General features: G+C 39.3%; 1 protein-coding gene across 1 annotated transcript in view; it reads right to left on the reverse strand.

Annotated features, from left to right (window-relative positions):
* The window catches only part of PLPP3 (phospholipid phosphatase 3), a 105,749-nt gene extending 97,491 nt beyond the window's left edge, over window positions 1–8,258 (reverse strand). Inside the window, exon 1 of the mRNA XM_070745976.1 lies at window positions 7,381–8,258. Within this exon, the coding sequence (XP_070602077.1) occupies window positions 7,381–7,519 (139 nt within the window). The 5' untranslated portion in view covers window positions 7,520–8,258. The remainder of the gene's footprint in view (window positions 1–7,380) is intronic.
* Window positions 8,259–15,121: the final 6,863 nt, after the last annotated feature.

The following is a 15,121-nucleotide window of genomic DNA, read 5'->3' on the forward strand; positions in this document are numbered from 1 at the left end:
ATTCCTGAGCTAACATGGTAGGCTCAGGAATTCTGGGAATTGAAGTCCACAAGTCATAGAAGAGCCAACTTTGCCTACCCCCTGGTCTAGTGGTTAAGGCATCAGGCTAGAAAGTAGGAGACTGACTTCAAGTTCTGCCTTAGCCATAAAACCAGCAGGCGGGTTTGAGTCAGTCACTCTCTGTTAGCCCAACCCTCCTTACAAGGTTGTTGTTTTATGGAGGAAGGTGTGCTGGATATGTTCACGGCCTTGAGTTATTTGTAAATATAATAAAAGTGGAATACAAATAATACAAAACAAATAAACAGAAATCTTATAAAGTAACCTTTCTTCTCCAATAAACTAGTTTCTTTGTTTTGAAAATCATGTTAAGATATCACTGGATTAAAATCCCACAGGTGTCTAGTTAAAGATTCATCTAGTATATATCCAGCAGAGGAAAGAAAAAAATTGTGCAACATCTCAGCAAAGCACTAATTGATGTCCTTCTTAACCTGTTCGTAACCCATTAGCAGAGTTAGTCCTACTGAAATCTTAATTAGTATAATTGCATTGTTAATTATGGAAACATTTTTGGCCATAAAATAGTTATCTGAAACATTCATTCATTTCCATGATTTTAAAATTAGACAATTACCAACTTTCATTATCAACTTTCATTCCATCATTACCTTACACTCTTAGAAAAAGTGATTTGAAAATTAACAACTGGCACTAATTGGACTGAATCTATATATTATGTACAAGAAAAGGAAAGCCAATAACAACAACTGTTTCCTTAATTGTCATCATGGAGTGAAAACACTGGCCCATAGCCAAACAAAGGACAGCACATGGATGTGTGGGAAGATACACAGAAGCTCACTTTTAAGTATCCTTAATTGAGTGCTCACAGGAAAAGGTTATTCACTTGCTCTTCCTACATTTACAGAGATCATTGGGGAAGTAAATTCAATTGATGCTTGATAACTCAATAATCCTATCGACCTTTATTAAGAAGCCAGTTCATGCTCAAGTCAGCTCATAAATCAGATCATTCATATTTACCTTGAAAGAGGCCTCACCGCTTCCAAGGGTACATGAGTAGCACTGTGCCATAATACTCCGACGTGATTATTTAATGGGATTAGGTAAACCCCACTAAAATCAGTGGGATTTATTTCTTACAGTAGTAGACATGGCTAGCATTAATCTGTGGCTTTTCATTCCAAGTGTCAACATGCTAAATGACACTAAACAGAAAGACCTGCTGGAACACAAAAAGCTTTTGTTAATTTTTAATTTGTTAATTATGTTATGTCATTGATCCCATGACCATGTATTTTACCAGTCACTGCCAGAATCACCATGCAATCTGTCTGGTCCAAGGGTAGGCAAAGTTGGCTCTTCTATGACTTGTGGACTTCAACTCCCAGAATTCCTAAATTAGCATGACTGGCTCAGTAATTCTGGGAATTGAAGTCCACCTGTCATAGAAGAGCCAACTTTGCCTATCCCTGGTCTGATCTAATGGTGAGGCACCAAGCTAGAAACCAGGAGACTGTGATTTCTAGTCCCATATTAGGCATGAAAGTCGACTAGGGGTTCTGGGACAGTCATTCTTACTTAGTCCATCTCATCTCACAGGGTTGCTGCAATGGGGAAACTAGTTGGAGGAAAGCGCGTTAAATAGGTTTGGCATCTTGAGTTATTTATAAAAATAGTACAATGCAGAATAAAACAAAAAAACAAACCCAGAATAATCTTATTTACAAACTCCAATATATTTAATGGAGCATCTAGGGATTTGATGACTAGTAAGCACAAGGCTCTTCAAGGATTAAAATGGGCTTCTTACCACATTGATAAGCCAACCTGGTGACACTTATTTATTCACAAGTAAAATAATTTGCTCAATGAGAATTATTCCCACAAGTGAATTTAGGAACAGTTTTTCTACAATATAAATGTTCTAAATGCTGATAAAAGCAAAACACCTATCAAGGAGTTTAATTTTCCATTTGGAAAAGCTGATTAATGTATAGTATCTGTATAGTTCTACTTTTAAAAAATGATGGTGAGTTTTTTCCTTCAAGATTGTTGAGGTCCGTATTTGTAGGGAATAACAAAGAAAAAAAAAGATGGAGCAGAACCTATTACCTTGCTTAATATATTAGTGCCTAATAATGGGAACCAGATGAAGAGGCCTTCAGAAATTAGGTCAAACTGACAGAATGATGAAAAATATACTCAAAGCAGAAACCATGTATGTTATGAATGTGGTTATTAAAGTGACACACTATTGTACTGCATTTTTATGTGAAAGCTAACTGATTGCTCCAATATGGAGGAATAAGTAAAGCATTGTTAACGTTACCATAACATCAGGATAAAAATTATAACATTTTTCAATAGCTAAGCCATTTTTTAACGTACCTTAGGGCAGGGGTCTCCAACCTTGGCAACTTTAATACTTATGGACTTCAATTCCCAGAGTTCCTCAGAGTAAAGCTGGCTGAAGAATTCTGGGAGTTGAAGTCCACAAGTCTTAAAGTGACCAAGGTTGGAGATCCCTGCCTCAGGGGATATGCAAATGATAATACAGTGTCTAACTGGAGGCTTCATTAGAAAACACTATGCAGATAATTACTGTTCTCAACAAGTGTTGATTTATTGGCCAAAGAGCTCCCACTTCAAGTGTCTCTTCTAAGGTAGAGAAGCTGTCCTGTACTCTGTGCTTAAAATGACAGCCTAACTTCATTCATAAGGAAACTATGAGGAATTCAATGGGAATTATTTCTATGAAGCCCTGAAATAAATCATAAGTGGCTAGGTTCATATATGTTAATTAGACTACGATTTACAATCCGTAACAGCTGGGTTCCCAGAACATGCCAAGGTAAAGTTAAATAAACCACATTATGGCTTAATTTAATGTATGAACCTTGTCAGTGTGATGAAGGAAGTATTAGGGGAGAAACTATGATGAAGTGGTTAGAGTGAAACCTATTTCACAGGGCAACTAAATCTAGTTTAATTTTATGACAAATCTATACAATGACTTAACTACTCAAATGATATGTCACCCATATATTTTTCTATTTAACATTCATCCAGGAGTACGTTAAAAGCAAGGATTAACTGTTCTACAGTTTTCAGAAATAGAAGTATATGTTTACCTGCTTAGCAATTTCAGTGTGCAAAACATTCAAGGATTGTATCTAATGTTAACTTGGTGAAAAGTGTACAGAACAGTGAGCTGAGCAATCATTTGTAGATGGATTTCTGTGTATCACATTACTGAATCTGACATTTGCTCAAGAATAATAATAGGGTGCCCACAACCTTCACAATTCCAAGTCAGAAACCCAATTTATCTGGAGAGATCAGTCTCTAATCTCCCTGGCTGGAAGAGTACAACAGTAGAATGACATAAGTAAACATTGACTCTAAATAGAAACATAGAAACATAGAAACATAGAAGACTGACGGCAGAAAAAGACCTCTTGGTCCATCTAGTCTGCCCTTTTACTATTTCCTGTATTTTATCTTAGGATGGATATATGTTTATCCCAGGCATGTTTAAATTCAGTTACTGTGGATTTCCCAACCACGTCTGCTGGAAGTTTGTTCCAAGGATCTACTACTCTTTCAGTAAAATAATATTTTCTCATGTTGCCTTTGATCTTTCCCCCAACTAACTTCAGATTGTGTCCCCTTGTTCTTGTGTTCACTTTCCTGTTAAAAACACTTCCCTCCTGAACCCTATTTAACCCTTTAACATATTTAAATGTTTCGATCATGTCCCCCCTTTTCCTTCTGTCTTCCAGACTATACAGATTGAGTTCATTCAGTCTTTCCTGATACGTTTTATACTTAAGACCTTCCACCATTCTTGTAGCCCGTCTTTGGACCCGTTCAATTTTGTCAATATCTTTTTGTAGGTGAGGTCTCCAGAACTGAACACAGTACTCCAAATGTGGTCTCACCAGCGCTCTATATAAGGGGATCACAATCTCCCTCTTCCTGCTTGTTATACCCCTAGCTATGCAGCCAAGCATCCTACTTGCCTTTCCTACATTCTGTGCCATAATAAAATGCTACTCTAGATTTGTTTCATTACGAACATTTTATAAAGTATATAAAGTGCCTTTCATGAAATATAAAGGGTAGCATCATGAATCTGACTTTTTTCCAGGAATGTTACCCGCTGACAGGAAATTGTGCAACCGGTGGCCAAAATCAATTTGCATCTCCTGTATCAATAGCTGGGGAATACTGTGGAAGCTAGAATCCCAAAATATATGCCTATTTTAGATTTAAGAAATAGGATCAGACCTTTAATTGCACCTTATTAAACAGACTAAAGCAGCACCCTTAGTCTTCATTTACAGATATGTCCTTTTTCCTGTTTGTATTAGCCTCCATAGATTATTATGCATAAGGCAGATGAGGGGAAAACAATATAAAAACTCTAAAGAGGAAAATACATCTGAGATTTGTTTAACCTGAAAAGAGACCAAGGAATCCACATGTATAAACATACTATTAAATAATCTCTTTGCTTCAAAATGTCATCATTTTTGTATGTCAGAAGTCTAGGGGTGTCTGCATTTTCTGAAGTTAATGAGAAAACATCATTTGAATAAAAAAGGGCATTTATGTTCAGAATCCCTTATAATTACTCAAGTGATACAGAAGCAGATGGCCACTGATTTGCTTACCACAGAATTAACTTTGCATTTAGGAATATAAACACCAATCATGGAGACTGTTAAGATATATTACTTCTTGCTTAATGTTGATTATAATATACATAACAATATGATAATTGCACAAAATAAGATCACATGTGTGCCAGTTTTGTTAAAGTGCAATACTTTGAGTGAGTCATATAAATGTTGCATTTCCAATGGACCATTTCATTTGTTTTTCAAAAATTTATTGGTTTGGATTTTCAAATCCCAGAAATTCCAATCACAATGACTAGAAATTCTAGAATGATAGTCTTATCCCATTGAAAATATGTCAAGTCATACTACATCAAAATATGGGTATTCTCCAATTAAGGTTTAATTGTCCAATCATCTGATAGATAGATATGCATCATTTTAAACCCATCATACTGTAAACTGGACAGCTACAATTAAATCACAGGTCAACAAAGCCAGATCCTTAATTAGCATAAAAGACTAAATTTTCTGTGGTCTGCAACTAATACACTTACCATATGACCTTTTCAACATAATATGTATGGAAATCATGTAGTTGATCAGAGCATACATTTACTTTTTCCCTAGCCCTTTCCCTTTATTTTTAACCTTTTTCTTTGTTTTATACTTTTTTGAAGTTTAATAAAGTTTTGGGGAAAAGAGGCAAGGTTAGTTGCTGCTCTTTGATAAGTGGATCAATTCAGAAACAATCTTAACATAACCCCATTTCAGTACAAACTTGATTATTTTACTAGCTGTAAAATCCCTTCCATTGGACACCCCAAAATGAAGAAGTCACCCATACACCTAATATTTAGAAATGGAGAAGCTGAAGGAGTTTGAATGGAACAATCTTCTAGATCATGTTATCATAACAAATTTGGAGTGCATTCTTGCTCTTTTCCACACTAGGTTATTTGAACAAACACCTTAGTACTAGTGCCATATAGCATTCATGGCCATCTGTTCAGTTTCTCTGCAGTATGAGCAGGATTACCTGAAAAACCATCTTTTTAGTCAAGAAGTTAGATACACTTTTCAATCCTGGATAGTTTGCAGAGTTAATGAAGAGGATCGATGTTTACCAGAGACAGAACTTCTAAACATCTGCTTGTGTACTGAGCACTCATCCTCTCCTTTGCATTTATATGCAATTAGCATTTGCCTGTCATTCATGAAAACTGAAACCACCACAAATAAAGCATAATAACCCCTACCAAAATGTTGTCTGGGGGGATCCCTGTGTCTAAAAGTGCAGGCTTTCTATATCAGATTGTGGCACCTCACAGGAACAACTGTTTGACTTTGCAGGGGGAGAGAATTATTTAGTGTTAGTCCCTTCCCACAGGTTGCAGAAGACAACTTATTTAAAATGAATGAATGATATTGATAGTTTTTTAATTAGAATTTTAAAGATTGTTTTTAATGTATTAAGTGGATTGTTATTATTTTTTCTTGATTTTCTGTACGTGCTGTGAGCCGCCTCAGTCCTTGCAGAGGGGCAGCATACAAATCCAATTAAATCCAAATCCAAATCTAAAAGGGGTATTGCTGACTTCAAAGTTCTCAGTTCCCTCAGAAGTCCACAAAACAAACTTTCAAGCTCATCAATTACTATGGCTTTGTTGCTCTGCCATTCATATAGATTACTACATGTGTGTGTGTATATATACTCTAGATCAGTGTTTCCCAACTTTGGCCACTTGAAGATATTTGGACTTCAACTCCCAGAATTCCCCAGCCAGCGAATGCTGGTTGGGGAATTCTGGGAGTTAAAAGTCCAGATATCTTCAAGTGGCCAAGGTTAGGAAACACTGCTCTAGATTACTACATGTATGTGCTCTGCCATTCATGTAGATTACTGCATGTGTTTGTGTATGTGTGTGTATACTCCACCTCCCCCAACCCCTTTAACAACCTTTTTCCGAGTTCGTTACTACTGCTGCAAATAGGATCCTTAATTGAGATTAACACACACATACATACACACTTCAGACCTGGAATATGTGAAAAGAACCCCTCTCACCCCAGAAAACTTTTAGAAGCTCAATCAGTAGCAATCAAGTGAATTCAGCCCACAGAAACGGCGCCTCATTTGCTCAGCTGCGTTTAAAAGTCGCGAGTCGGGAAGTGATGCTTTGTTTACACGAGGCTCAGCTCAATAGTAGGAGGACATCCATTTTTTATTCCGAGTCAATTTCGGAGCTAGGTGCTTTCCTACAGTCAGATCAAGCCAATTAAAGGGGAAGGGGGAAAGAGAAAGAGAGGACGTGCCTCAAATCGAAGAAGGGCTTTCGGCCAATGATTTACACAGAGTCACCTGAGGCAAGACAATGGAGAGTTTGAGATCACCCACCCACCGAGCCTCTCCTAGGGTCAGCGAGAAGAGAGTGCAAACAAACCCCAAACAAACGAGATCCTTGCAGAAAATCAGCGCGAGAAAAAGTTTTAATTTTGCAGGAAGTTTGCAGGAAACTAGAGAGGGTTGGAGAAAGGCAGAACGTTCGAAGAGTAATGAAGAGGAGAATTGGTTAGTATTCACAAGTAGGTTGTGGAAAAGGAGGAGAAAAGTTTGCAAACAAGCGACGTTGGAATTTTGGGATTTTTTTGAGAGGGAGAGATCCGGGAGAGAGAGGGAAAAAAGAGGATTAAATCAGGAGAAAGGATCTTTGCTAGGTTCAAATCTCACCCATGAAGAGGCAGAAGAGGTCGAGGCAAACCAACAAAGCTTTCTTGCTGGAGCTTTTGGTCGGGTTGTTATTCAAGGCAGTGCTGCCCCCGTTCTTGCTCTCCGGGACGATCGCCTTGTCGTACTTGTAATTCTGCATGTTTTGGTGGGCAGGGGGACCCCGAAATCAGCCTTTTCCAAAGCAACGAGGATGTCTTCGGGCGAGCTGGTTGGAAAAGGGGAGGCAGAGGGGGGCAGAAGATCCAGGCGATGGGAACGATGCTACTAAGCTGGCTTTTCGCGTCCGGATTTTTGCTTGCTTGGAGAGGAGGAGGAGATGGTCGAAGGGGGTCGCAAGCTTTGTTTTGGGGTCGACTTTGCCGCTGAGAATTGAAGTTTCCAGACCGCAGAGACCTCCTTTCTCGATCGTGACGAAGTCCCGAGGAAGACTTAATGAAAACTCCTTGGAAAGGATGAGTTTCCAAAAGTTGGGAAGTTGGGGGGAAAAGTTTTGCGCGCGCACACGCACGCACGCAGCGTGTTTCTCTGATCCGGCTACTCCCGACCGGCGACTCGGTTTACTAGCTCAGCCTGGAGGCTGGTTTAGTTAATGAATGGAGTTGGCGGGCCGGGCAGAGAGAGAGAGAAAGGGCGAGCCTCCAGGAGGACCTCGCCCGCAAAACCGAGCTCCAAGCTCCCCTCAAAAAAATATGCCGAAGCCCCGCTCGCCGCCGCTTAGCGCCGCCACCGGTACTGTGGGATCGAGCTTGGATGGATCGCTACTTTTATTTCGTCAGGTCCTTTTTTCCACTCTGCGTCCTTCCCAAGTACAACCCCCTTCCTTAAACTGGCAGATATGATAATTAACTTCGCGGTCGTTTTCCCTCCCTCCTGCACCCCCCCCCCCTTGCCCGCCCGCCCCAACTCCACCTCCCTGTCCCGTCCCAGAAGCGGGAACGAAAAGAGGCGAAAGCCATCATCCAGAAACCCGGCGTGCGAGCGCCCCCAGCGGTGACTCGGAAGGCAACAGCGCGCCGGGTTTTAAAAGGAGGGTTGTTTAAGCCGCCTGTGGACGGCGACTGTATGAGTTCACGCACTTCGTTGGACGTCCCCCGCAACTCAAGAAAAGTCGGAACGGCAAACAAAAACAAACAGTGAGGGAAGGTTTCATGCATTGAATGTGCTGAAAGAATGTGGAGTGAATGGAATGATTTGGTTTTTTATGGTTTTTGGTTTTTTTTAGATTTTTAATTAGTTAATTGAATTTAAGATATTGTGGACTGTATAGATTATATGTTGTGAGCCGTTCCGAGTCCTCGGAGAGGGGCGGCATAGAAATCCAATAAATATATAATATTGATTAAAGCAGGCTTTCCCAGCCTGGTTCCTTCGAGAGGGATAATGGACTTCAAATCCCATTATCCACAGGCAGAGGGAGACGGTGATCACTTTGCAGCAGGGAATAACACCTGCGCTGGGGTTGTAAAGTGGCTGCTACACATTTCCATCATATTTGGCGGGACGCTGGCTTCAGAATCACTGTTTCACAACAAGCTAAAGAAACTGGGTTCAATTCAATGGGGCTGGGCTTGCTTGGCCCCTTTTGAGCAGAAGGCTAAAGATGGATTATAATTTCCTTCCTTCCTTCCTTCCTTCCTTCCTTTTAAAGAAGGGTTTTGGGAGCTTCACACAAACTATTTTGTGGAGAATTCTGGGAGTTGAAGCAATAATGGGCTGTTGTCCCCTGTAAGCAGTGGGGGTAGTAAATGTATGCACTATTTATTGAATATTTAATAGTTTTTTAATTGCCCTTCCTTCTCTAGTACCTTAGTATAATCCTTAACTTTTAAAATAGGAAATAATTAAATAGTATGTTTTTACCCATAAACGCTTTAATCATTTTAATCATTATCTAGAGGTGAACTTTTGTAGCAATTAAAGAAAATTGAGCTACTTGTCTAATCTGTTATACTGAACCTTGTGGGTTCAGTACAAAACCTAAAAATGTTACTGTGTTCCTCAACAAATAATGCTGTCTATCATTTGGTGACTATTCAAATAATGTGACTTAATCAACTGAAAAAAAGTCCAAGCACCTATTTGGAAACTTATCTTGGTCGGTAAGCCGCTCCCACCCAGTCACAAGACCTTTAAGCTATTCCTGGTCACATGATTGTCAAACCACTCCCACTTGGTCACATGACTATCAAGCCACACCCACAGTGTGGCAGTAAAAAATTTGGCAGCCATCACTGAGTTGAAGTCCACTTATTTTAAAAGGGTGGCTGGGGTTGAGAAATGCTGGTTTAAACAATTGGATTTAAAATGAATCTAGAATCATCCCAGGATATTAAAATCATATCATTCCAAATTGGACTGTGCTTTCTCTGTGTCATATAATATATGTTGGTATATGCATAATTTTGTATTTATTTTGTCATGTTTATGTAGTTTATATTGGAGATGAAGATCTTTTGAGAGCTGTATGCAACAAATTTCACTTTAATATATGCTGATTAGTCTACATTCAAAGCAGGGGTGGGTTGCATTTACCTGCAAACCGGTGCAATATATGAGCATCCTCTTGATTCGGGCCACACCCGTACCTGCCTCTCACACAATTTTGCTTCTGTACATGCGAAGGAAGCCAAAACACACCAAAATCTTGTGAGGGGATGCTTGCGCATGTGCGATTTCGGTGAGTTTTTTGCTTCTCTACATACGTGGAAGCAAAAAAACACCAAAAGTGTGCACACGCAAGCATCTCCTCACAAGATTTTGCTTCTGTACATGCGAAGGAAGCAAAAAAATCAGGAAAAAAGATGGCGCTGCCTGGCGGACCAGCACCAGACCGGTCGTGCACCAATTGCACAATCTGGCGGCTGCGCACCAATTGTGCAATCTGGCGGCTGCACACAAATTGCGCAACCTGTCAGCTCCACACAAATTGTCCAATCTGATGGCTGCGCACAAATTGCGCAATTCCGGTAGGCAGAACAGAGTCGCCTACGGTACTGGTAGGAACCCACCACTGACTAAAAGTGACAATAAAGTTATTTTAAGACTAAGCTTAATAAGAGAGGGAATCCTTTGACAGAAATAATTTTAAATATGTGCAAAATATCTTTGAGCATTGTTGACATACTTACACAACCTATACAAAATTGGATATCAGTAAGCATCAAAGAGCAGCACGAACGAGGTTTTATTTAATTGATGATCACAAATATCTGTCCTTTTCAGTGATGGTTAAGGGTTGCATTTCTTTCAAAATAACCTTCCAGGGACTACAGAGAACATAGTGGTCATAATGGAGAACAATACTGTATTTCCTTTCAGAGGATTATGTCATGTGATACCTCTTGCTTCCTGTTCCTCCATTCTCCATTTTTTTCTACAGCACATGCGCAGACACATGGAATAATAACTGGTTGGGTTTCTTCCTCCAATCTGGTGCATTGCAGTGCAACCCTGAGCTATTAACATTCCCATCATTTGGCATTCCTGCAAGTCATATTGCTTTTGTGCAGCATACAACTTGCAGATTATCTCTTGTTTGTTCCTAGATCTCGTTTTGGTGGTCCTGGGAACACCATTGGATGTTAACAGCCTTCTGTGTTTTGGAGTTAATTAAATAGATAATATGAAACCTAGTGGAGTTAATAATTGGCTTATTTTGCTTCTTATTTTTTAATAAAACAATTTTGGCTGTTGACAATCAGTGCTGATTGTGGTGGGTAAACCAAAAAAACCCCACTTCACATTTCTTACAATATGTGAATACAGTCATATGTATACAAGGCTGGGCCCTTCACTCCTCCATTCGAAACAGAATACCCTACGAAAGTAGATTAACAATCCTGGGTCTAGAAAGCTTAGAACTATGACGCCTAAAACACGATCTAAGTATTGCCCACAAGATCATATGCTGCAATGTTCTACCTGTCAATAACTACTTCAGCTTCAATCGCAACAACACAAGAGCACGCAACAGATTCAAATGTAATATTAACCACTCCAAACCTGACTGTAAAAAATATGACTTCAGCAATCGAGTTGTCGAAGCGTGGAACTTATTACCTGACTCAGTAGTAACAACCCCTAACCCCCAACATTTTTCCCTTAGACTATCCACGATTGACCTCTCCAGTAAGAGGCGTGCATAAGTGCACTAGAGTGCCTTCCGTCCCCTGTCCAATTGTCTCTCCTTATCTCATTTATCTTTTCTTCCTTTCATATATCTTCTCCTCTATTTTTATATCTTTTCTTCTATCCTTTTCTCTATATATATTACTACATGTCTATTCTCTTCAATGTGTATTGGACTAAATTAATCAATCAATCAATTAATTAATTAATTAATTTTACTAATATTACCGTAGTTTAAAAAAGCCAGGATGAGACTGAATTCGACATATTGATTTCAGTTAGCCCCCTTAAAAAGATTTTTAAATGGATGTTCACCCAATTGCCTTCGGACATGAGTAATAGCGTCTGTCAAATTAGACTGCCTGTCAAATATGTTGGGAAAGAAAATGAGATGAAAGTTATTTTTTAAAAAAAACAAGTTTCCAAATTTTACCATAGCATTAGAATGTTAATATAATGCTTTTCCAAAAATCCATTTGTTATCTTCCTTTCAGAGAGTCAGCATCCCGGAAGAGGGCAGATTAGTGTAAATAAGGGTTATTTGGATTATCCAGATCAACATTAATCCATAGTTATGTTGCTTTAAAGAGAAGGAGATGTAGAGACAATCACAATGTAGCAGTATTTTGTCTCCTGTGGCGACAGCCTGTATGTGGCAGAACCTTTATATGCATCTTTCATATTCAAAATATTTGTCTCTGCACATTGTGCAGTGATACCTCGTCTTACAAACGTCTCGTCATACAAACTTTCCGGGGTTTTATGATTTTTTTGCCTCTTACAAACTATTTTCACCTTACAAACCCACCGCCGCTGCTGGGATGCCCCGCCTCCGGACTTCCATTGCCAGCGAAGCACCCGTTTTTGCGATGCTGGGATTTCCCTGCAGCATCGCAAAAACACAGAAGTCTGTAGGTGGGGTTTCCCATGGAGAGAAGCCTCAGGGGAATCCCAGCAGCGCAAAAACGGGCGCTTCGGCTGGCAAAAGGGGTGAATTTTGGGCTTGCACGCATTAATTGCTTTTCCATTGATTCCTATGGGAAACATTGTTTCATCTTACAAACTTTTCACCTTAAGAACCTCGTCCCGGAACCAATTAAGTTTGTAAGACAAGGTATCACTGTATATCTAAAATAACCTGATAACCTACAAGGTATTTGTGTGCAGGAGCTTTCTATGTTGCGTAAGAGATTTTCCCCACCATAAATCTACCTGCTTATTTTATTTTATTTTAACCCAAGCATGGTGCTTGTGTGAACTAAATCATCCATACACAATCCTTGGTGACATATTCTACTGTTTTAAAAGAAAATGTTTATTTAAATGGTATTTAAACATACCAATAGAAAGTTGATATGCTAGCAAACAAACTACCTTTGACATCCTCTGAATTGTGAAGGATGGCCTTGATAGCCAGATAGAATGAAAATGTGTCTTAGAAAATGAAGTGGAATATCTCTGCTCAGCTTGAATTTTTTTTTTGAATTATTTTTCTTTTGAACACGCAAAGAAGCCGAGTTTCCGGCACTGTGCATGCAGTCACCATCTTGTTTTTGGCATTAGTGTTACAATTTATTATTATTTTATTCACAAAAAAATAGTAATACACAGTGTGAAGTATTTCCATATGATGCACGCAGATCCAAGTACGGTGGCCTTTTGCAACTGACAGATTGTGATTTTTTTTAATTAGATTTGTATGCCGCCCCTCTCCGAAGACTCGGGGTGGCTCACAACAATAATAGAAACAATATAACAGTGAAACAAATCTAATGTTAAAAATAAAACATATTAAATGCTAGCAATTAAAACCATACAACACATACATACCAAACATAAAATATAAAAGCCTGGGGGAGGATGTCTCAGTTCCCCCATGCCTGGCGATAAAGGTGGGTCTTGAGTAATTTGTGAAAGACAAGGAAGTTGGGGGCCGTTCTAATCTCTGGGGGGAGTTGATTCCAGAGGGCCGGGGCTGCCACAGAGAAGGCTCTTCCCCTGGGGCCCGCCAAACAACATTGTTTGGTCGACGGGACCCAGAGAAGGCCAACTCTGTGGGACCTTATCGGCCGCTGGGATTCATGCGGTGGAAGGCAGTTCCGGAGATTTCCGGATTTTGACAGATCGTGATTTATTTATTTAACAATTTATTATTATTATCATTATTGTTGCATTTTTTGGCACCATGCATGTGAACGCAAAGTGCCCACGTGCCCACAAGGCACGCCCACATGGTGCAAGAGCAAGCGAACTGGTAGTGATGTAAATTAGAACCCACCCTTAATCTGGCATGTCCTTTAAGCAAAACTCGGGTGGTTTGTTCACCTGGTACGCAATGATTGACATATTGGGATTTGGGTAAGAGCAATTCCCAGATTGTGAGATCACAGTTACATTATTCATTTAGGATTATTATTCTTGCTTACTTTTTTTAACCTGATCTTCTGGAGCTGCTTGTGAAGCATACAGCTTCTTCTAATAAATGCCGGACATGAGAATATTTCTGTATCTCTAAAGGCGGGACACAGAATTCTTACATTATTAAGATGGATTTGACTCATACAATGTGCACTTATACTAATGGACACTTCGCCTAATGCTTTTAACATGCCTGTTCCTTTTTTGTATGTGCCTTAATAGGGGCAATTTGAAAGCGACTAGCAAAATTATTCACGTAATTCATATGTAGTGTTGGCTTACTAACCTCTGACATTCCCTTGGAACTAAAACCATTGATTATTGGTTGTTGTTTCTAGTTCTTTCAACTTGCGGAGTCAGAAATCAAAATCCTCCATGGGTTTAGGGAGGAACCTCAGCATTTTCATTACAAATATGGGACCCAGAGAAAAATTATTTTACATTTTTTTTCATACCAATTTCCAGTAGTTTGATGAGAGAAAATTTCCTTCGAAGAAAACGAGATATCATGGTCCTCGACTTACAACAGTTCCTTCAGTAACCGTTTGCAGTTACAACGGCACTGAAAAAAGTGACTTATGACCATTGCAGTATCCCCATGGTCACATGATCAAAATTTGAGATACAGATTTATACTTTAGGACAGTTGCAGGGTCCCAACCAGGATCATGATCATTTTGTGACCTTCTGACAAGCAAAGTCAATGGGGAATCCAGATTAACTTAACAATCCTGTTACTAACTTAACAACTCTAGTGATTCACTTAACAACTGTGGCAAGAAAGGTCATAAAATGAAGCCCAACTCACTTAACAACTGTCTCACTTAGTGGCAGACATTTCAAGCTCAATGGTGGTCATAAATTGAGGACTACCTGCATTTAGTGAGATTCTTATGGATGCGGTATAAATTACTTGTCCATTTGCCTGTATTTAACTGTAGCACAACCAACAGGGGTGTGTGTGAATGTTCTGTCCTTTACAATCATCCCTCCAACTGTCCAGTTTCCCAGGACCTGGCTTTGCCGACAGGCCTGGGGGCCATGAACCAACAACATCAATGACCAAATTGTATGAATGTTTAGTATGCATGTTGGGTTAGTTTATTATGCTTATTGGGGTTTTAATTAATGTTTTATAACTTAGTTTATATTTGACTTCTTTTTATTGTCTTGTATTTTATATTGCTGTAATCCG

Source organism: Erythrolamprus reginae, chromosome 3 (assembly GCF_031021105.1).
Source record: "Erythrolamprus reginae isolate rEryReg1 chromosome 3, rEryReg1.hap1, whole genome shotgun sequence".
Classification (NCBI taxonomy): Eukaryota; Metazoa; Chordata; class Lepidosauria; order Squamata; family Dipsadidae; genus Erythrolamprus; species Erythrolamprus reginae.